Source organism: Nicotiana tabacum, chromosome 21, assembly GCF_000715075.1.
Source record: "Nicotiana tabacum cultivar K326 chromosome 21, ASM71507v2, whole genome shotgun sequence".
Classification (NCBI taxonomy): Eukaryota; Viridiplantae; Streptophyta; class Magnoliopsida; order Solanales; family Solanaceae; genus Nicotiana; species Nicotiana tabacum.
In genome coordinates, this window is record NC_134100.1 from 100,950,147 (window position 1) to 100,975,276 (window position 25,130).

Here is a 25,130-nt window from a genome sequence, read left to right on the forward strand (position 1 = left end):
AGCCAATTCAGTAGTCATAACCAATTATTATTTCCATCAATTTCTGTTGCAGCGTGCAACCCGCTCACACAACATATTCATTTTCAATCCTCCCATATATTTATTTTAATCAAGTATATATAGACTTTTAAATAAGTCTGTTTAGACTTTTAAATAAGTCCGTTGCGGCATGCAATCTGATCCCCCAATATAAACTTTTTAATAAGTCTGTTGCAGCGTGCAATTCGATCCCCCAATATGGACTTTTAAGTCTGTTGCGGCGTGCAATCCGATCCCCCAATATGGACTTTTTAATAAGTTTGTTGCGGCGTGCAATCCGATCCCCCAATATAACTTTAAACAACTCATAAATATAATAAAAATTACTTCAATAAATATCACGTCCAATGAGAAACTATTAAGTATCAAGACACACAATAATTATAATTTATCTATGAGCAAACAATGGCAATTATCAATAAATTGTGAAAATCGTGGAGAAAATAGGCAGTTAATATTTAGTATGCTAAATGTTAGATAACAATTAGGACACATAAATCAAATAGCATGTAACAATTGTTGCAGGAATTAAAGAATTAATATTTGATAAAGAATAGGAGAGAAACAATTATTATAACAATTAATTCATGATTTAAAACGATTCTTATATCACCGCGGGAGCTCCTCTGCAGCAGCTCATGTAGGTGCCCTGACAACACCACGTGGTCTTCCTCGGCCTCTGGCACGACCTCTGCCCCGACCCCGGCCTCTTGCGGCTCTAATAGGGGGCGCGAGTGTCTGATCATCGAATCCAGTTGTGCGTGTCCTCACCATCTGTGAGAGAATATAAAGATAATAGTTTAGAACTTTGAATTCAACAATTGCGCACGATAAGGAATCAAAAGATAAGTACAGATGTTTCCGTACCGATCCGCAAGACTCTACTAAACCTGCTTGTGACTCATAACACCTATGAACCTAGAGCTCTGATACCAACTTGTTACGACCCCAAATTCCCTCCGTAGGAGGTCGTGATGACACCTAGTTCCTAAGACTAAGTAAACCTATCAATGCGGAATAATAATAGATATCTGAAATAAATAAATTACAATTCAACTAATTACAACTTCCAAAACCCGGTAGAAATAAGTCACAAGCTTCTAAGAATTTATTCTCTATGTCTCTATACATCAGAGTCTGAAGCAAATAATGAAGACAATATAGTAAGATAGAAGGGGACTCCGGAGTATGCGGACACTAGCAGATATACCTCGAAGTCTCCTCGTACAGCTAGTTTACTGATGCCTGATCTGATAAAATGTACCTGAATCTGCACAAAAAGATGTGCAGAAGCGTAGTATGAGTAAACCACAACGGTACCCAGTAAGTGCCAAACCAAACCTCAGTAGAGTAGTGACGAGGTCAGGTCAGACCCTATTGGAAAATAAATAATGGCATGATAAAAATATTTAACAATATAATAAGATAATATGACAATGGAAATGAATCAACTAGTATGTCACCCTTTAATTATACCAAATAATGTCAATTAATACCTCGTGAAAACAAAACAGAATTTTTTTCAACTTCAAGAAAATCACAACAATAATCAAAGGCAACTGCGGCCATAACTCAATATCAACAAGGGCACTCCCGAGGTACCGACTCGTAGTCCCAAATCATAATTAAATTAACAATATCTCATTTCCTTATCTCACTGCATGCGTTTTAATACCGAGACCTTATACCACCGCATGCGTATCAATATCACAATATATCACAATTTGCACCTCAAGTGCCCAAATATTTTAATTTGCCAAAATAAATCAACAACAATATTTTTTTATAATAAAGAGCTCACGGCTCATGTCAAAATAATTCAACAATAATATTTTTTCACAATAAAGAGCTCACGGCTCCATCACAATGAGTACGAAATCTCACAAAATATTCGGGAATAAATAACTCAAAAAAATAATATTTTAAAATTTTAATACGTTGTTTCAATACCAAATTTAAAAGTGTCAAATAATTCATATTAATAATAATTAATTTAAATAAAATCACCCTTCAAATAATGCACAGAATAAAAGAAATCAAGTTTCAACTAAACAGGTAAAACAATTAGCAGGAAAAGGGCAAGCAAATTTAAAGTATAAACATTTAAATTAATGATGAAGAATATAACAAGGTACAATTATTTAATTAATATGGAATAGTGATCTACACAATTTAAAAACATAATCTTTCATATTTAGCCTGTGTACATACTCGTCACCTCGTGTACACGACTTTCAACACATTTCAATTTATCACTTCAATACTAATCCTAGGAAAAATTTTCCCCACACAAGGTTAAATAAGTCACTTACCTTGACTTGCTCCAGTTTAACCAAGTAGTATGGCTTTTCCTCGACTTTTCGACTCCGGTCGACTCGTATCTAGTCATAATTAATTCGATACAGTCAATCAAAATTATAGAATCAATTCCATAAGAAAATACTACATATTTCAATAAAAATCCGAAATTAATTTAAAAATCGCCTGTGAGGCCCATATCTCGGAATCCGGCGAAAGTTAGGAAATATGAACACCCATTCAACCACGAGTCTAACCATACCAAAATAACCAAATTTCGATCATAATTCAACCCTCAAATCCTCAAATCTATCTAAGAGGGTTTTCAAAATTTTTCCAACTTAAATCACTAATTAACTGATAAAAACAGTGATGGATTTAGGTAATCTAACCAAAATTCATTTAAGAACACTTACACCGATGTTTTCTCTGAAAATCTCCCAAAACTCGCCTCAATTTGAGCTCCAAATCGTTAAAAATGGAAAACTCCCATTTTCAAAACTTAAACTTTGCCCAGGCTTTTACTCTTCGCGATCACGAACATCCACACCCGATCGCGAAGCACAAATTTCCACTGCCCAAATTAACTTTATGCGATCGCATATATCCTCACACGATCGCAAAGCACAGAGTTTTCAGCTCTACGCGATCACAGTCCTCTTCACGCAATCGTATAGAGCAAATGCGTGACCTCCACTCCTGCTCCGTTACTCTACGCGAACGCGACCGTCTTCACGCGTTCCCGAGTCACAAGGTCTCAAAGCTACGCGATAGCATCCCGCTTCACGCGATTGCGAAGCACAAAACTTAGCAGCCCTCAATTAACCTTACGCGATTGCAAACAATACCACGCGATCGCGATGCACAGACTAGCCCAACCTACGCAATCGCGATGACCTCACGTAATCGCGAAGAACAAAATTAACACTGCCTCAACTAAGCCTACGCGATCACGTCCCAATCTTCACGATCGCGAAGAAGGTTTAAAATACCAGAAATCAGCAGCTACCAACAGTGCCAAAATGAAGGAAAATACTCCGAATACCATCCGAAACATGCCCGAGCCCCTCGGGACCTCAACCAAATATACCAACAAGTCCTAAAACATCATACGAACTTAGTCGAGTCTTCAAATCACATCCAACAACACTAAAAACACGAATCACACATAGATTCATGCCTAATGAACTTTGAAACTTTCCAATATCTACAAACGACATCAGAACATATCAAATCAAGTCCGATTGACCTTAAATTTTGCACGCAAGTCATAAATGACATAACACAGTTATGAAAATTTTCAGAACTGGATTCTGACCCCAATATCAAAAAAAAAACTCTCCGATCAAACTTTCAAACTTAAATTCTTATTTTAGATTTCAAACCTAATTTAACTACGGACTTCCAATTAAAATTCCGAACACGCTCCTAAGTCCAAAATCACCATACAGAGTTGTTGGAATCATCAAAATTCTATTCTGGGTTCGTTTTCTCAAAATGTTGACCGAAGTCAAACTTAGCATTTTAAGGCCAACTTAAGGAACCAAGTGTTCCGATTTCAACCCGAACACTTCCAAATCCCGAACCAACCATCCCCACAAGTCATAAATTTATAAAAGTATATACGGGGAGTTTTATTTAGGAGAACGAGGTTCTAAAAGTCAAAATGACTGGTTGGGTCATTACAGTCCGCAGGTGCGATTACACCAGAACACAGACCTCTTCACAACCACGAAAAACCATGCGAAACTCGTCCGAAACACACCTCGGGCCCCCGGGACCCCGTCCAAGCATACGACCAAGTTTTATAACATTATACGGACTTGTCGAGGTCTCAAATCACATCAAACGACGCTAAAATCACGAATCACCCTCCAAATTCAAACTTAAAGAACTTGAAACTTCAAATTTTCACAACCGATGTCGAAACCTACCAAATTACGTCCGAATGACCCCAAATTTTGCACAAAAGTCATAATTGACATTACAGACCTACTTCAACTTTCGGAATCAGAATCCGATCCCGATATCAAAATTTTCACTTCCAGTCCAAATTTCCAAAAAATTGACTTTCGCCATTTCAAGCCTAAATAAGTTACGGACCTCAAATTCACATTCTGGACACGCTTCTAAGTTCAAAATCACCCAACAGAGCTAACAGAACCGGCGAAACTCCATTCCGGAGTTGTCTTCACACAGTTCCGACTACCGGTCAAAATCCTTAGACTTAAGCTTTCGTGTTAGGGACCAAGTGTCCAAAATCACTCTGAATCATCCGGTAACTGAATTCAACCACGCACGCAAGTCAATATATATAATACGAAGCTGTTTAGGGTCTTATGCTGCCGAACGAGACTTAAATTCTCAAAACGACCGGCTGGGTCGTTACAATTAGTTTAATAAAACGAAAATATTTTGTTGAATTTTTTTTTCTTTCAGTTTTTACAAAAAAATGCTTTAGAAAGTTGCTTTACAAAAAAAATACTTTAGAAAATTGCTTTTCAGTTTTTACAAAAAAATTGCTTTAGAAAATATTTTTCAGTTTTTTTAAAACAATATTTTTTGTAAAAACTGAAAAAAAATATTTTCGTTTTTTTTAATTTTTAGTAAAAAACAATTTCAGTTTTTACAAAAAAATTGCTTTAGAAATTTTTTTTCGGGTATGGGTCTTTTTAATTAATTAGGAGATATTTAGAATTGGCCAACATGACGATGACACGTGTCCCTCCGTTTAAATGAGAGGTATATTTAAATCTAACGTATAGCGGCAGGGGTATATTTGGACTCATAGTATAACGAAGGGTATATTTAAACATTTTTCGAAAATACATGAGTATATTTTGCCCTTTTCCTATTATCAATTATATTTTATATGTTATAAAAATTTATCTGTAATTATCTTATAAAATTCTTGATTGTGCAGATACAGTTTTTTTTTAAACATAATGCATTAAACTAAACTCGTACATGCAAAGATATCAATCGTTTTCACAGCAGATTTTCAAAGATCAATCGCTACTTTTTCTGCATTTATGTATCGCTGTTATCACTGTCATATATAACGTGGCGTCTGTAGTCTTCGGTCTTCCATCCCCACCACTTACTATATATTTTCCTTCACCCTAACTGTTATATAAACCATATCGAATCATATGCAAATAATATGATGAAAATGAAGGGTATCTTTCATATTTTCAGAAGGCAAGACTTTTGAACAGTGGCGGATCCAGGATTTTAAAGTTATGGGTACTCGCCGACAAAGACTCCAAAAAAAGAGAAAAAATGAATTTATTTATGGGTGCTAACTCAATATTTATCTAAATATTTGTACAATTGACTATGTAATTTACTAAATATGGTCAAAGTATGGATGCTTAAGCACCCACAAGTGCCCATGCATCCGCCACTGCTTTTGAGATATGCGGTCTTAAATAAATCGTAACATTTATGTGGTTGTAAGACTTTTGAAACTTGTGGTCTGAAACTTGCCATAGCATTTGTGTGGCTATAAGTATTTTCTATTAAGAAATATTGAAAGTTATCAATCTTTTTAGAACAAATTAATAAGGAAATAGTGTCAATTCTTTTTTAAACGGATGGAGCATATGAAAGGAGTCATCACAAGCTTTAACTTCATCTCTCAAGAGACCTGTATATGGAGTTTTCCAGCTTACAGTTATTGTGAAATCAGGAAAAGAAGTAGTGAAAAAGAGGCAAATTCAATATTTGAACTTGATGAATTCGAACGTTCGCACCAGGTTTTTAAAATATGCGGAGGCAGATGGACACATTGGGCAGATTTAAAAGCATGCAACAATTATGATGGTCATATTTATTGATCTTTTCAACTTATACAGATATGCAAGCATTACACTAAGGAATGGACGAAATATATAGGATCTACAAGAATACATAATGAGTTTAAATTTTATGTACTAATTATCTCAGTACAATTTGGAATACTTACCTTCTTCTATTCGATCATATTCCAAAAAATTTAAATTTAATTAATTAATTTGCACTTATATTTTTGTATTGTATTTACTTAACAAAGTTCATATATTGGGAGCGATTAGTTTTTCATTACAGCTCTAATGTGTTATGTATCATGAAGGAGAATCAAACGCTTCTCAAGGACGATTCCCATACAATTCTTGTAAGAGCAAGAGAATTGTCATCAACGAGTAAAGCATTGACAACAACAACCCAGTATAATCCTACTAGTAGGGTCTAGGGAGGTTAGTGTGTACGCAGACCTTACCCCTACCCTGGGTAGAGAGACTGTTTCCGATAGACCCTCGACTCCCTCCCTCCAAGAACTCTCCACCTTGCTCTTGGAGTAACTCGAACTCACAACCTCTTTGTTGGAAGTGGAGGATGCTCACCACTAGAGTAACTCACTCTTGTCTCATCAACGAGTAAAGCATCGTATCAATATAACTGCTTGCCACCTACGCTTTCGCATCCTTTCCAAATTTAGAAGCGTAAGTAATAATATTCCGATCAGTTCTTAAAACCTCAACTTTTACCATTTTCATATATAAAAAGAACCCATTTATAAAATATTTAGTGCTTTATTTATTAAAAAGAAGTGACTAAAGAAAGGCATTAACAAGGTTGATCACCTTGGAGAATGACGAACTTTGAATCACGTTATGCACGTTGTCTATTTAAAAATTGAGGAATATTATTTTATGAATCAGAATCTATTTTTTAAATAATATTTTTGATAATTAAACAGGAATATCTAGATCATCGTATCTAATGAGAGAATCTTTTGAATAATTAAACATTGTTTGGAAATATAGAGCTTTCATAGGGACCATTTTACCAAATATATAACGACTTGTAAAACTAGAGCTTCTTTACCGGACCAGATGAAAAACCAAAAGAAAAAAGAGTATTAATCTATGAATCCATAATTTTTCATTCAACAAAGGAAAAAAAAAATCAAATATGGAATATTTCTATTCTTGTTTAGGGAAATTGAAAAACCAATTCTAATAATTATGTTTTCATCCCTTCAAAAAGAAAGAAAAATTCAAACATAGTAAAGAAAATAAGAGCAAACGAACACAACCTAGGTAGTATACGTAAAGAAAATTTTGAAAGCATCAAAGAAACCAATATGACAAAATCCTACGTATATAAGTAAAGATAATTTTGGAAACAAACCAGTGAATTTTTCATTTATTTATGTATATATTGTTGAAATTTTTGTTATTTAAGATGAAATAGTCTTAAAATGAGGGTGAATGAAAAATGGAGGGAAAATAAAATTTTTGAGTAAAATTTTAAGTTTCCCCCTCTTGACAATGAGACATTGTCCCATATTGGAAGAGGAAAAGAGTTTTGGTGGGTATATATATAATTGCTCTTCTTGTAGCTCTTAAAGAGTTAAGAAGAAAGCAAGCCTCGCGTCGTCGTCGTCGTCGCTCGGCTTCGGCTTCGGCTTCGGTCAATTAATTGATTAATTTTTTGGACCAAATTAATTTTTTAATAGTAAATATTAACGTAAGATTATCCGCATTTATAACGGATATGTTCCAATTCGATCCGTGTATAACAGCCCCCAAGTGCTCTTCCCACCATGGCCAAGTGCTCTTCCCACCATGAATGTGCTTGCTCCACCATGGAGGGTGGACGATTGGTCTTCTTCAACACTGGTTGCTATATATATGAGCATCAGCTGTTGAAGAAAGACACACACAACACACAATACACAACACAAACAAACTGAAAACGTTGGCTATACATTGCATTCCCTCCTCTCAGCATTTCCATTCGATTTTTTGAGTTTGTCCTCCTTTGTTTTGCATTGTTTTTAAATTTCAAACAAAGCAACAGTAAGTGTGATTTGCTACCGAACTTTGTGTTCGCCGAAACACTGGGGTTTGAAGTACCGCTACACCAGTGTATCATTCGTTCTATCATGGGAGAAAATAATCTATAACCTTGGGTACTAGGAGGGGATTAAATTCCTTAAGGAAACACTGTGAATTCAGTGGGCTCGAATACGATTTATTATTTTATTTGATAATTTATATTTTACAGAATTATTATTTACAAATACAGCAATATTGGCGGGACTAACATATATATTTTTGTACATTTAGAGAAGGAAACATGCAAAGAGTATTTTTGTACCCTCAGTTTTCACGTCTTTAATGTATATTATAATCAGTTTAATAAAAAAAGTTAGTAAAACACACGGAAATTTCATATGACTAATATGGTAACATAATTTTCTGTTTCCTTCTATACGTAAATCATATAGTACTCTTTAATTACTTTCTCAAACAAAGCAAGAATCCATATTATTCTCATAGCTATTGGATTCTGCCGAATCCGAACTATAACTCCGCCCCTGAGGATGAAAGTTGAAGGAGAGAAGAAATATGCACTGTTATTAGCAGCTAAGGATTCTGATTATGTGAAAAAAGTATATGGAGGATATTACAATGTGTTTGTTGAAGCTTATGGAGAAGAAGGAGAGAAATGGGATTTGTTCAGAGTTGTTGATAATGAATTTCCCGTTAATGTTTATCATAGAAGTTTATATATAATTACCTTATTTGTGGCTTGGCTAGTACATGAAATTTAAACTCCTTAGAAAAATAACAAAATATTCAACTTGATATACCAAGTTAAATAATCACTCATAGTGTAAATATTTTGTATATTGTCAATATATATGAGCTAAATGCACGTGGAAAATTAAAAGAAAATACTATTGAAAACTAACATATGGTTCAATGTTTACATATACATACAGGTTTTGTGCAGAGCTTTGGGAGGAGATGTTAGGAAGGCTGATAGTGGTTGGGACATTGGAATAAGGGAAGTGAGCATTTTGAAGGAATCCCCACTATGTAATAGCTTTCTTGAACCTTGATGATTTGGATGAAATTCCACCTACACTTTCCATCATCGAGTGCCACCAAGATGAGGTTATCTCTATATATTAGTCCCTTCCTCCAAATTTATGCAACAATATTTGACTGAATACGAAATTTACGACCATTTTTGTATAAGTAAAAAAATTACTTGGAATATATATATATATATATATATATATATATGAAAATATGGAGAAATAAAGTGAAAACATTTTCAGACAAGACAAGAGTAGAGATGTTCACAATTGGAGGTCATATTTTAGGCATTCAAGGCCATCCTGAATATACCAAAGATATTCTCAATAATCTCATTGATCGTCTCCTCTCCAATGGTTCAATAGAGGTAAACTTACTATTACCAAGTGTATTGTATACTTTTTCTCTGTCTCAATTTATGTGATACTATTTACTTTTCAAAATTCAAGCTTCATAATTTTGATCGTATTTAAACATAGAATCGTTAAGTTTTTTGAATCTTTTTAACAATAAAGTCATAATAATTAATAATTTAAAATATTAAAAAGGTATATAAAAATATTACCGTAAAAAAAACTTGTTTTGGCTTTCGAAATCCGAACACTTCACATAAATGGGATGAAAGGAGTATTTTTTCTTTATTTTATGGTTGGTTTAACTTTGTACTTTTGTAATTATAATTTTGGGAATTTCATACTTTGGTACAGAGAGGATTTGCAGAAGATGCTAGATCAGAGCTACACAAAGCAGAGCCAGATAGAAAACGTTTGCAAAGCATTTGCAAGAGGTTTCTCAAAGGGAGATAGGATTAAGCATCCCTTGCAAATATTAATTTTCTTCTTTACTTTTCCCCCTTTTTCTTGTTTCTATGCATTTTCTATCTCTTTAATTAGAAACTTGAGAATTACTATTTATAGAAGACAATTTTTACGTTGTTAGAAATTGACCGCAACTTGTCATTTTGAGAAAATAATAAACAATATCCTTGACAAATTCGAGATAAGAAATAGTGAGTACTTGTCAATTTGTAGTTAAATGTGGAAATTCACTGCAGGAAGCTACCCCAAGTTTTTGGAAAGGTCAATGCACATCATATTTAATTAGATATCTCAATTTTGTCATGTGCAGGTATTTACATGATTAGATATTTTGTTATAGCGACATATGTGGCACACTAATAAATGAGAAATATGGTGTATAGTGCTATACACCATGTGATTTAAATGGCATTAACTAAAAAGGTTAGGCTCGTGGCATCCAAGGGTGTGACATAATACTTAATGAGGTGAATTGAGAATAATGAAATATCACGTTCAAATTTTACTGGAGACAAAATTACTAAGTGATTTCGTCCTATATGTTCAAGTTTTGATGAGCAGAGTTACCCGATACTAATATTGGAGGCAAAATCATTAAGTAATTTCTTCCCCTTTGTTCAAGTTTTAGTGGACAGTGTCACCCGATACTTATATTGGTAACATTATGAATCCCGTAAATTTAATCGGGTGCGATGAAAAGAATGAAAGAAGAAATTAGGATTTTGTTGTTGGCAAAAATTGATCCCAAACTATATAAAAATTCCGGGCTCCTTCCGGAGCAAGTACCCGAACCGGTCTGCCTTTAAAGCCTCAGATCCAGATTAATTATAAATACAAATATGTGGCTGCGCCCAATACAGACGAGTGAAAAACAAAACTGGCCCAATATTATGGTCCAACACACCTTGTAGCACAAGAATGTACGTCTCTTTTTGTTCTAGATTAAATATTTATATTTGAGTTGAATTATATGGAAACTGTGATATCTGGAGCAACACTTTTGGTTTTCATTTGGCATAGTAATGCTAAGATAAAATTGTATTGTTATTATTTACTTGAAATAAAGAAATAGTAAGCTGGTCTACTAGTTACTCCATATAACTTTTTGATTTTTCGGAATGATATTACATACCTATATATGGCAAAATATGAAATTGAGTCAAATAAAATCTTATCTCACAATTGTGGCTACCATTCTCAAATTCTCCCTCTGCACACGTCCATAATCAAATACAAGTCAAATCTCTTTATAATAGTTTCGTTTGTACCTATATTTTTTAGCTGCTATTGAAAAGTGTAGTTATATAAAACATATATTATATTATAGCATAAAAGTTTGGTTCCAAAGAAAACGTGCCATTATAGTAAAGTGTTGTTATAAATTATGGCTGATATAGAAAGGTAATTTGACTGTGTATATAGGATCTTGCCCAAAAAAGATTAATAGATACTATGAATTTGTCATTACTCCCACCAGATAAAATGAATTAGCACAAAGACAAACTTGAAAACAAGAAGAAAGAACAATATTGGAATCTTGGAAATTGAATGGAAATGCTTTTGGATTTCTTTGCTTTGCATGAAAGTTTCTTAAGACTTAAGTTAACCAACAAATTCCTTCATCTCTGCCTTCCTTCTTTCTCATTATAACACCCATTCAAGCTATTGTTTTGGCCATTCATCAATTGCAGAAATTAATTTAACGAAAATTATGGCTGATGAAGAACAAAGGAAACCAACGACCCGAAGAACACCTCTTAGCCAGATAGATGAGGTACTTCCTTTCAGAGGCGGATTCAAGATTTAAATTTTACGAATAACTTTTAAAGTTTTCAATATTAAACTCATTGTACTATTAAAATTATGGGGTTTTAATATTTGTTAAGATTTTAATAAATTTTCACATATATTCTATACTTCGCATTGAAAGTTATGAGTTCAGACGAATTAGTAGCCGATAGACTACATCCGCCCCAGCTTCCTTCTACCGTTTGTTGAAAATTTCTTGTTTGTTAAGTTTTAGTCTCTCTCTCTTTCTTTATTTTTATTTTTATTTTTTGAAATACTTTTGATTTTATTTTTGGGTGTGGATTCTAATTATTTGAAGTGATCCACTAATTTGCGTGGCAATGCATGTGTGAATATTCAGGATAGAGTTTGTATAATGTTGTCGATGATTGAAAGTGAAAGTGAAGATGAGGAAATTACAGCCTCTGATGAAGAATTTTTAGAAAGTGAGATTCAAGGTAATTTACGTACTCATATTTCATTTGGACAAATGCTCATTTACGTACTTTTGTTTCATCTGCTCATTTTCACGTGAACATAAAAAGTTATTTTTATTTTTGTTGTAATTGAAAATTGGCACAATAAAAACTTTTAGAGGTAAAAGAATAGGCTAGAAATATACAAAATAACAAAAGTTTAATAAAAAAACTCAAAGCATAAGTCGATGAAGCACTAGGAGTTCCATATAAAAGTCCAAACTATCTATAAAATCGCAGTTGTTGATGATTAAAATTTCAATCTAACCTTATATATTCCAGTTTCTATATACCCTAAATATTTATAGATTTGTTTTCCTTTGGATATTTTATGTTTGCAGATTTCGAATTAGAGTTTTACGACGATGAGTACGACTATGACGACGAGGTCTCTCTTTAGCACATATACACACACTAGAATTCATATATTTTATTAATTTCTATACATTTAAAGCATAGTAAATTTTCTCCTTTTGTAGGATATGGAAGAAGATGATGTTGATCCAGATGAATTATCCTACGAGGTACAAAAGATGGAGTACTCATTATTTATTTATGTAGCTCAAAAAATACATGACATTTACTAAAGAGTATATATATTTTTACAGGAATTAATTGCTCTAGGAGAATTTGTTGGAGTAGAGAACAGAGGATTATCTGAAGCAGAAATCAGCAAGCATTTGCATTCATATACATTTCAATCTAACAGTTCCAAGACCCTTATTGATCGGTAAGTAGGCAAAAATTAGAGACTCATTTTCAACATACTGATTATTAAGATCTGAACTCGTAACACTGTGATTTACATTGTGACATCTTGAACATTAGACTGTCCTCTTTAGAACAATTATAACAACTTGAAAATGGATTTTTTGGACGAATAGATGTGTGGTGTGTCAACTGGAATATGAAGAAGGAGAGAATCTAGTGGCACTTTCATGTGATCATCCTTACCATTCAGATTGTATTCAAAAATGGCTTCAGATAAAGAAGGTAATATAACTTGCTAAGTGCTCTCATTTACTCTTATTGCCTATCTTCTTGATATTCATTATTCTATTATTTTTCCTTTGCAGATTTGCCCTATATGTAGTGATGAGGTCTCGTCCACTGATGTACCCAAGAATGTATAGTTCTTAACTTTACGGGTTATGTATTTCTAATAAAAAATTCATTGAATATGTATAAAATATTAATTTAGAACACAATAACTTAAAAAAAATAAAATTACGAACTCATAAGGTTCAAATCTTGGCTCCGCTTTTGTCACTTGTATCTGCACCAAATTCTTGTACTGAAATCAGTCAGGATTCATTGATATTGCTATGGGAAATTGGGAACTGGATTAAACGCGCGACTTTCTCAACATCTATTTTACTAATTACAGAAGTTCTATTTGAATTGAGGGATGTGACCTCCATGTTCTTTGTATATCATATGCCTTTGTATGTTTGTAAATGAACTTCCACTATATTGAGAAATCAAACTACTCTCTTTCTAGGCTAATACGCAACTATTCAAGTATTCGAAAGGTAAAATAGTAGTAAAGTTGACAAGTGCAAATCAGGACTCAGGAGTACTCAAGATTCATTGGAAAACAAAACTTTTGAGCAGTAAAGTTTGTACGATAGAAAATAAAACTTGCACGTTCAGACATTCTTATGATCTGAAGTAAATGCAATTATTAATCAAATATAACAAGGGACTTAAAGCTTGAATAAAACAATAACGCATATATCAAGCTTTTTAGTTTCTCTGGAAATACAATTATGTATTATGATTGTAATATACTAGGCTAATTTGCTTCTTTTTATAGGTTTTCAAAAATAACTTAAGCAATACGTTAGAATTTAAAAATATGAACATTTTATATGCATACTTTTTAGTCTATTTTAAAAAAAGAATAATATTTTTTATTCAGAAATAATAAATTTAAAAATTTCTCACGTTACTCTTAATAACATGTTGTTATAGTCACAAAAATATCACAACATGTTTAAAATCATAAATTTTGATTTTTAGTTTTTAATTAATCTGATCTAATTAAACATGCATCATCACATTAAACGAAACAGAACATGTAACAAATTACAAATCAATCTCGTATCGATCTTTGTTGATGTCATCTCAACTTGATCGATAATACATGGAGGGAACGGATTATGGTAAACTTTACTCATTTTTCATCCATTACACCAAAAGTGCACTATATATACTAGCAAATATTTAATGGATGGTTTTGAGTGTCACGACCGAATTTTACCTATAGGTCGTGATGACGTCCAACACTACAGCTAGGCAAGCCAACTAATAAATTAAACGTATATTGATTAAACTTTTAATCCAAGAAAATAATAAAATACCAAATTCTACCAATGTGTGTGCCAAGACCTGTTGTCACAAGTGTATAAGCATCTAGTAGATTATACAAAACCTCAAATACTATCTGAAATAAAAATAGACAGAATGAAAAAAAAAAAATACAAGGAGAGACACTGATAGCTGCAGAACGGCCCAGAAAGGTAGCTCACCACTATGCCCCTGGATAACGTGGGTGTAAGACGGTAGGTCCCCCCACTAGTACTTGCCTCAGGTCCTGCACAAAAAGTGCAGCAAGTGGAGTATGAGTACGTAAACAACGTGTACCCAGTAAGTATCAAGCGTAATCTCGAAGTGGTAGAGACGAGATGGCCGACTTTGATACTCACTACGGGTCAATAATAATAATTAAAATAAAACTAGAATATATAATTCAACATGATTCACGGAATATAGCAATAATTTATTTAACCAGCAGAAATAATTAAATTCCTTCAAATGCAACAATTCTCAGTATATTAACTAAATTCCTTCAATTCCAATAAATTTTCAGTTTATCAATTAATCTCATTTACAGGAATAACAATAATTTCTTAGCTAACATGGATAATAATCCTTAAATTTCAAAGATTTTCAAATTTATTAATTAGCTTCACAAGCTACAATAAACTATCAAAGTATCGTGTAATTATTATTATTAAGCACGATTTCTGCCGAGGTCGTTCGGCCCGATCCAGAATATTGTGTACACTTCCGAGGGACGTGCGACACGATCCATAGATGCATCTATCCTGTCGAGACATTCGGCCCGATCCACAAGAAAGGAGGATATTTTCTTATGTACCTCAGGAATAAGAGTATTTATTATAAAATTTATTTGAGAGGATAACGATTTATTTCAACAATTAATTAATCTAAACAAAAAATTAAGCATATGAAAATTTCATATATTATTTTTCTACCTTTCATAACAATTCACAATATATACATCAAATATTTTTATTAATAAAGAATACAATTTACACAAGTAATTCATGCTTTGAGTCCTAAACTACCTGAACTTTAGCATTAATAGTAGCTACGTACTGTAACGACCCGGCCGGTCGTTTTGAGTATTACAACCCCGTTTCCCCATTTACTTCTCAAATTCAGCTTTACAGTTATTGTGTGACTTGTCGGGATAATTGGTTCGGGTCCAATGAGATTTTGGAATGAATTGGAATATCTAGTTCCAATGTTTAAAGCTTAAGTTAAAATAGTGATCGGATGTCGATTCTTCAAGAATATATGGTATCACATTAAGCAAATGAGCTCCAAATTCAGTTTTGATTGAAGTATTAGATCCGTATTGAAATTATGGAGCCATAGCAAAAAGAATCATTGAATTCGGACATCGTATGAGAGAGTTATGCCTATTTTCGTGTCTGGAACGATTTTTTCCGTCGCCGCGAGCGCCCAGGGTAGCGTGGGGCGCTAGCCCTGGCGCTGGAAATTTTGGGATACTGGAAACTGCGCCACAGGCAGCGCCCCACGCTACCTGTGACGCCCGAAATAACTGAGGGTTTATAAAATGGGGTTCTTGCCATTTTTACTCATTTTTGAGTTTATGAAGCTCGGTTTAGGCGATATTTGGACGATTTTCACGGGAAAACATTGGGGTAAGTGTTCTTTATCCTATATTGATTATATTTCATGATTCCATATTCATTTACATCATGAATTCATGAATTTATGGAAGAAAAATCAGATTTTTATAAAATCTTCCAAAAATATAAAATGAAGATTTGAAGGTCAATCCGATGTCGGAATTTGATAATTTTTGTATGGTTGGACTCATATCGGAACGGGTGTTCAGATTTTGTAACTTTTGTCGAGTTCCGAGATATGGGCCCCATGAGCTATTTTTGAGCTAAATTTCGGATTTTTATGATAAATTAGCATTTTCATATAGAATTGATTCCTATACCTCGTGTTGATTGTATCGAATTATTTTGACTAAGATTCGAGGTGTTCGGAGGCCGAATCACGAGGAAAAGGTTTATTGGAATAAAGAATTTGCTTGGATTGAGGTAAGTAACTCTTCTAATCTTGGAGTTGAGGGTATGAACCCTGAATATATGTATTTTGTGAATTGTTGGGAGGTGACGCACATGCTAGGTGACGGGCGTGTGGGCGTGCACTATAGAAATTGTGACATAATTGTTTATGTGGAATGTTATAGTTAAATAACCTTGGTATTTTCCATGCGGTTTTATGTGTTAAAGAAATTGAGCTGAAAAGCATATTACAAATCATGTTGAGGCTATGTGCCAGTATTATTGGGACCCACAGAGGTCATATTGCTGTGAATTATTGTGTTAAATTGAAAAGTCATACTCAGTCATATTCATTTCATTGCATATCATAACTCAGTTTTATGACTCTATTTTGATGCATAAAAATATTTTGGGTCGAATGCCCTGTTTTACTGAGATGCCCGAGTGGCTTGAGAGATTTATGACTGAGTGAGGCCGAGGGCCTGATTTATGTTTCATATTCATTGGATCGGGCTGCACGCCGCAGCATGTTGCATATTCATGGGATCGGGCTGCACGCCGCAGCATGTTTGATATCGGCCGAGGGCCTGATTTGTGAGGAAGAGTGTGGATCGGGGCTGCCCGCCTGCAGCATACCTGAGAGAGGCTGAGGGCCTGAATTGTGAGGATGAGTGTGGATCGGGGCTGCCCGCCTGCAGCATACTTTATTATTATCGCACGTGAGTTGTCCGTGCAGATTATAGCGCTTGGGATGAAGGATCCCCTCCGGAGTCTGTACACACCCCCAGTGAGCCAGGTACCTACTGAGTGCGAGTGCCGAGTGCTGAGTGACTGGGAGGCATGAATAATTGTGAGGTATGCCCGAGTGGAAAGAGTGATTGTGAGGTATGCCCGAGTGGCAAGAGTGATTGTGAGGTATGCCCGAGTGGCACGAGTGACTGTGGGGTTTTTGCCCGAGGGGCTGTATATGAGTGATGTTCTGCCCGAGGGGCTGTTTATGATTTTATGATTGAGTTGCATCGCATTGGCATGCACACATGACATATAGGCATAAAGATGTATTTTTCCTCATGCTGTACAACATCACATCATTCATGATTTCTCACACATTTTTGACAGATAGGCATAGTGATGCATTTATTTTACACTGGTTATCCGGAAGGAAAATGAAACATCTTATTTATTATTGACAAGATTTTGGGAGAAATTTATTGTTTTCAAACTATTTATATTATTGGAAACTTCGGCAAACGATTTGGGTTTTCACTGAGATATTTGGAAGAAAGAACTATAATTTTTGAAATCATTATTTGGCTGAGTATTTTATCCCTGAGTTATTTCTGGTATTATTTGCTTTATGTTATTATGGATTGTTGTGTACTATTGGTTGTGGACCCGACCTTGGTAGAAGCTCGTCATTACTTTCAACTTACGGCTAGGTTTGTTACTTACTCAGTATATAGGGTCGGTTGTACTGATACTACACTTCTGCACATTGCGTGCAGATGTTGGCTGTTGTTGTTTCTATGCTCGATGGTTGCGGGACTTGAAGATGTACCTGCATTCCTGTTGTAGCTGCCTCTTGTTCAGGGTAGCCTTAGATTTATAAAAGCTCTGTTTATGTATTATTCAAACAGACTATGTATTTATTTCATTTTCGCTTTGTATACTCTATTCTTAGAAGCTCATGATTTGTACTACCATTTCTTGGGGAGATGTATCGGTTTTAGATATTTGCTTTTAATTAATTTCATTGGAATTGGATAGTTGGAAATTGGCTTACCTAACAGGTTGGGTTAGGTGCCATCACGACTAGTGAGATTTTGGGTCGTGACAAGTTGGTATCAGAGCTCTAGGTTCATAGGTTCTACAAGTCATGAGCAAGTGTCTAGTAGAGTCTCTCGGATCAGTATGATGACATCCATACTTATCTTCGAGAGGCTACAAGGCATTTAGGATAATTTCCCATCTTTCTTTCCTTATCGTGCGAAATTGATTCAGCTTGAAATATAACTCTTTGAATTCCTTCCACGTATTCGTATGCGCACATGAGCGCTCGGTATTAGCTGTGCATCGTCGGCTTGTGATTCTATGAATAAGGTTCGAGGTGTGTATTTTGTGTTTTGGTGATGGGCCAGTCTGGAGGACTTGAGGCCAAGTTTAGACCGCAGCTTAGGCTCGGTAGCTTCAGTTGTAACCTGTACATTTGGACTCATATGTCCGGTAATATCCCTATGAGTGAAAGTTATGGCTCGATGAGCGGTGGAATGGCTTTGTGATGAGTATGATGTAAATGCGGGATGTGTTAAGACGATTTGAATATGACGAGAAGTGTTTCCTTGAAATGTAAAGGAAAGGTCATTGGGTGCTTGATTTCTGAATTGATGTGGCGTACAATCTCTAGTATGAATGTTTTGATGGATCTTTCACATTGTTAAATTTTGGGGTAAAACTAAATTCTCACGTCCGGTTAATGAGTTTGGACTCAGATAGACTAAGTGATTGCATAGTAATTGTGAATGCGAAAGGGTATAACAAGATACCAGATTGAGGCTAAGCAGGTGGATTATCCCCTGCAGAGTAATCTACGTAGGAGTATTCCTTATGATGTGAGTAGAGAGTTTCTTTTCTAATGACGGGGTGTATGAGTGGAGATTTGAATCTGAATATGGTTGAGAAAGTTGACTTGTGTGTTAAGAGGATGAATACGAGCTTAGCGGATGACTGAGGTATTTTTATGGTTGGTATTGTATGAACTTGGGAAGAAGTTTCGTTGGACTGACTGTGGCATTATGGCAGTAAGAGAGTATTGGTATTGTGAGTTATAGAATGTTTTAATCTATGGCTTTGAGCCAAGTGGGAGAGTCTGCTATTGACAATTTGATTTAATGGTTAGGTGTTAAATTTTAATTTTGGTCTGAGGCATACTTGTGGGTTAGCTATGATTTGCAGAAGATGAGATCGAGGATGACTCAAATAAAAAAAATTCTGGTTAAGAATTATATTGCACGTATGAGTAAATGAAATTCGCGGGATGAGTAAGTTGTTATTGGTGAATGATGTAGTGCGCACAGAGTATGAATTTGATATGTGGTGTTAAAGTAGAGTTACTTCTTTGAGTGTTGTGGTGCTAATGGGGCACGTGTTTTTTGGCCCATTTGGGCTGTGCAATTAGATTTGAGCAAAGTGGGTGACTCCCGAGAAAATTTCAGTAGGTTTGAGAATTATATGTAGCAATTGAAAATATTTTCGGACTTGTGTATGGATAAAATCCGAGATTTGCGTTTGATGGTTCCTGGACTTGCGGAAATTCTATATGACTAAGGATTCTATATTTTTGTATAAGGAAGGTAAGAAGAACAATTTCAAATTCGCATAAGGTATTCTCAAAGTGAGTGTTATAGTTGTGGTATTTTTGAAGGTGCTTAAGAAGAATACAGTTGCTTATGGGTCGTAGGGCGTTGTGGTTCTATGTTAGGTTATGAGTTAAGTTGTGGTTAAAGATTGTGGTGTTTTAGCAAGGAGGAGTATCAATGTGGAGGCATATTCAGAATAGACTCGGTGAAATAGGACAACTGGGTAGTAGACTGGACCAGTATGGTAATGGTAAGATCAGTCCTTTGGGTAATTACGATGTGGTAAGGTTTTACAGATGTTTTAGTGGCAATATTCTTGGGTTTGGTGACCTGCGTGGCTTGGATGAGTTGGAGAGATTCTGTCCTGGTGGCTTGGTTGTGCAAATGGATTCCAAAGAATTCTTGACGGTTTCTACCGGTGTGGAGAACGTGTTATGTATTGTGATTTCCTCCTGGAAAGAAGCAAGAGAAAGGTTTCTAACTAAAAGGGTATGTAAATTATTGGTGACTCAAAGTTGATAATGGGATTCTTGTGCTTGTCACATAATGGCATAATAGATGCGGTGAGTTGTGTGTGATTAAGGTTGGCGTGTGCAAGGTCACGGTTTAGCCTTAAAAGGGAGGTCATAAATTCTTAGAGGCATGAACAGTTTTCGATGTCTAGATGAATACTATTACTACTTGGTGTTGTATGAGAAGGGGGCGGACTTCAGAAGGTGCACTGTATTTTAACTTACAGATGTATAAATTGGTATTGCGGTACTCACACTGTTGATAGAATGCTGATATTCAAATTTTGACAAGTGGCACGGAAGAATTTTTAAAGTATGTCTCGTGGGATGATCGTGTATGAGAGAGGTGCTAGACATTTGGGCGATGGAGATGGAATCAAATATGGTGATTCAGGTGTTCTATGGATTTGGAGATTAGAAGTTCTCAAGAGCGGATTGTTTCATGGTTATGGATTGTGAAGTTTTGGCCGGAGCTAGCCAGATGATAGAATGTGTTATGATTCAGTCATTATGGAGTTTCGGAAGAACTTTTATCTATTTGTGGGTAACCCGAGTTGATTTGGCGATCCATTGGTAGGCCCAATTAAGATGTGTATTCTACACCGAGCCGGAATGGTTAGCTCCATACTGCTATTATTGAGGGATGTGTCATTCGGTTGATGTTGGACTTATTCGTGTTCTCAGATGATCTGTGAGTTGCTCCTTCATGCTACGAGGAGTTGTGATTCATTAGTTATGTGCACAGATGGTGCGGTCCTATTTGAGTTTTATAGTGGAATTTGAGCGTGATGAGTATTTGGCTATTGCATGATCGATTGCGTAATGGTTATGTTCTTTTAGGTTTTGTGTGGCATTTTTGTCATTTGCCTCTCCGTGGTTTTTGATTTTGAGCAGGGTGGCTCGGGGTATATTATATGGACCAACGTTTGGATGGGGACACACATTGCAGCGGAGCTATGCTAAGGTATGAACCTTGTGTTAGAATCAGGTGATGGTTCTACGGGATATGATAAATTTTCAGCATTTCATTGTGGCGGTACTTATTAATATTGCGGGGCAGTTCTCTCATTTGAGTCATTTTTCATGACTGAGTACATTTAAATTGTTGCGTATTGGTGTACAGATGGCACGGGTTGTGGCTCTGAGTTATATTGGTGCGGCATGTCTGTGGAAATAGTTGTGTTTAGTAATATAAGGTCATTGGACCTCGAATGGGTACTATAATATTTGATTGCGGTATGTTATGGAGGATAATATTGAAAGTCGGCTCAAAAAGCAATTATGGTTCTGGTTGGGGCGAGAAAACTCCGTGACTTGTTTATTTCGCGTGTTTCTTTTATTATCAACAGTGTACGAAGGTTTTGGGATGAGGTTTGGCTTGATATGAGGTTTTATACTAGTACTTGGTTGGTTTGGAGTAATTACTGTGATCGACAATAGTGCTACGAGCATGCGAGTTGTGTAATATGCTGGCTGATTATATCAGTGGTTATAGTTATGGCTTGACACAGCTTGTTCAAACTCATAAAGTGTGTAAATGTAAGATTCGTGTCTTGAAAGAAATTCTAAAGGTTGGAAATTAAACTCCAAGGTTTATGGGCTAGAGTTAAATTAATGAATTCAGTTGGATTGTGTTGTCAAGCCTATATGGAATAGGGTGACGTGGGTTCACCCCCGGGTACGTGTGTGGTAAGATGGAACAGTGATTTGATGGCTTGGAAACAACTCTTAGCACGTTCGAGGACGAACGTATGTTTAAGTGGGGGAGAATGTAACGACCCGGCCGGTCGTTTTGAGTATTACAATCCCGTTTCCCCATTTACTTCTCAAATTGGGCTTTACAGTTGTTGTGTGACTTGCCAGGGCAATTGGTTCGGGTCCAATGAGATTTTGGAATGAATTGAAACATCTAGTTCCAAGGTTTAAAGCTTAAGTTAAAATAGTGACCGGATGTCGATTCTTCAAGAATATGTGGTATGACATTAAGCAAATGAGCTCCAAATTTAGTTTTGATTAAAGTATTAGATCCGTATTGAAATTACGGAGCCATAGCAAAAAGAATCATTGAATTCGGACATCGTATGAGAGAGTTATGCCTATTTTCGTGTCTGGAACAATTTTTTCCGTCGCTGCGAGTGCCCAGGGTAGCGTGGGGCGCTAGCCCTAGCGCTGGGAATTTTGGGATACTGGAAACTGTGCTACAAGCAGCGCCCCACGCTACCTGTGACGCCCGAAACAACTGAGGGTTTATAAAACGGGGTTCTTGCCATTTTTACTCATTTTTGAGTTTATGGAGCTCGGTTTAGGCGATATTTGGGCGATTTTCATGGGAAAACATTGGGGTAAGTGTTCCTTATCCTATATTGATTATATTTCATGATTCCATATTCATTTACATCATGAATCCATGAATTTATGGAAGAAAAATTAGATTTTTATAACTCAGTTTTATGACTCTATTTTGATGCATAAAAATATTTTGGGTCGAATGCCCTGTTTTACTGAGATGCCCGAGTGGCTTGAGAGATTTATGACTGAGTGAGGCCGAGGGCCTGATTTATGTTTCATATTCATTGGATCGGGCTGCACGCCGCAGCATGTTACATATTCATGGGATCGGGCTGCACGCCGCAGCATGTTTGATATCGGCCGAGGGCCTGATTTGTGAGGAAGAGTGTGGATCGGGGCTGCCCGCCTGCAGCATACCTGAGAGAGGCTGAGGGACTGAATTGTGAGGATGAGTGTGGATCGGGGCTGCCTGCCTGCAGCATACTTTATTATTATCGCACGTGAGTTGTCCGTGCAGATTATAGCGCTTGGGATGAAGGATCCCCTCCGGAGTCTGTACACACCCCCAGTGAGCCAGGTACCTACTGAGTGCGAGTGCCGAGTGCTGAGTGACTGGGAGGCATGAGTGATTGTGAGGTATACCTGAGTGGAAAGAGTGATTGTGAGGTATGCTCGAGTGGTAAGAGTGATTGTGAGGTATGCCCGAGTGGCACGAGTGACTGTGGGGTTTTTGCCCGAGGGGCTGTATATGAGTGATGTTCTGCCCGAGGGGCTGTTTATGATTTTATGATTGAGTTGCATCGCATTGGCATGCACACATGACATATAGGCATAAAGATGTATTTTTCCTCATGCTGTACAACATCACATCATTCATGATTTCTCACACATTTTTGACAGATGGGCATAGTAATGTATTTATTTTACACTGGTTATCCGGAAGGAAAATGAAACATCTTATTTATTATTGACAAGATTTTGGGAGAAATTTATTGTTTTCAAACTATTTATATTATTGGAAACTTCGGCAAACGATTTGGGTTTTCACTGAGATATTTGGAAGAAAGAACTATAATTTTTGAAATCATTATTTGGCTGAGTATTTTATCCCTGAGTTATTTCTGGTATTATTTGCTTTATATTGTTATGGATTATTGTGTACTATTGGTTGTGGACCCGACCTTGGTAGATGCTCGTCATTACTTTCAACCTACGGCTAGGTTTGTTACTTACTCAGTACATGGGGTCGGTTGTACTGATACTACACTTCTGCACATTGCGTGCAGATGTTGGCTATTGTTGTTGCTGTGCTCGATGGTTGCGGGACTTGAAGATGTACCTGCATTCCTGTTGTAGCTGCCTCTTGTTCAGGGTAGCCTTAGATTTATAAAAGCTCTGTTTATGTATTATTCAAACAGACTATGTATTTATTTCATTTTCGCTTTGTATACTCTATTCTTAGAAGCTCATGATTTGTACTACCAGTTCTTGGGGAGATGTATCGGTTTTAGATATTTTCTTTTAATTAATTTCATTGGAATTGGATAGTTGGAAATTGGCTTACCTAACAGGTTGGGTTAGGTGCCATCACGACTAGTGGGATTTTGGGTCGTGACACGTACGGACTCTCGTCACCTCGTGCGTACGTAGACCCCGCAATTAGCAATAATTATTTAATTTAATCACCTATGAGGTAAATTTGCCCCTCACAAGATTAGACAAGTGACTTACCTCAATTTGCTCCAATTTAATCCACTAGAAGGCCCTTTCCTCGATTATCCAACTTTGATTGGCTCGAATCTAACCATAAATAATTCAATACAATCACTAAAATTTATAAGAATCAATTCTATAAGAAATACTATATTTTCAATAAAAATTCCGAAATTAATTAAAATTTCGTCTGTGGGGTCCACATCTCGGAATCTGGCGAAAGTTATGAAATCCGACAACCCATTCAATTACGAGTCCAACCATACCAGTTTCACTCAAATCCGACTCCAAATCGATACCGAAATCTCAAAAATTCGTTTCTATGAGATTTCTAAAAATTTTCAAATTTCAATCTCAAAACACTAATTATATGGTGAAAACAATGATATATTTGTGTATATAGACCAAATCCGAGTTGGAATCACTTACCCCAAATGTCTTTCCTTGAAAATCTGTCAAAAGTCGCCTCTGCTCAAACTCATGTTTGTCAAAAATGGCAAATGGGTCGAATGCCTCGTTTTTATAACTTACAGATCTGTCCAGCTCGATCAGGGAGCTCGATCTTGGGAGCTCGATCTTGGGAGCTTGATCAGGGAATTCGATAATGGGAG

The 25,130-nt window shown here is 35.8% G+C and overlaps 1 protein-coding gene and 1 pseudogene across 1 annotated transcript; both read left to right on the forward strand.

Annotated features, from left to right (window-relative positions):
* The first annotated feature begins 8,322 nt into the window (after window positions 1-8,322).
* Window positions 8,323-10,018, forward strand: LOC142175386 (gamma-glutamyl peptidase 5-like; annotated as a pseudogene).
* Window positions 10,019-11,686: 1,668 nt separating this feature from the next.
* LOC142175416 (E3 ubiquitin ligase BIG BROTHER-related-like) lies at window positions 11,687-13,543 on the forward strand. Its single transcript, XM_075242106.1, has 7 exons — window positions 11,687-11,804; window positions 12,180-12,276; window positions 12,636-12,682; window positions 12,774-12,818; window positions 12,903-13,024; window positions 13,179-13,287; window positions 13,371-13,543. Exons 1-7 carry the CDS (start codon window positions 11,742-11,744, stop codon window positions 13,425-13,427), a joined length of 540 nt encoding a protein of 179 aa, XP_075098207.1. The 5' UTR covers window positions 11,687-11,741; the 3' UTR covers window positions 13,428-13,543.
* Window positions 13,544-25,130: the final 11,587 nt, after the last annotated feature.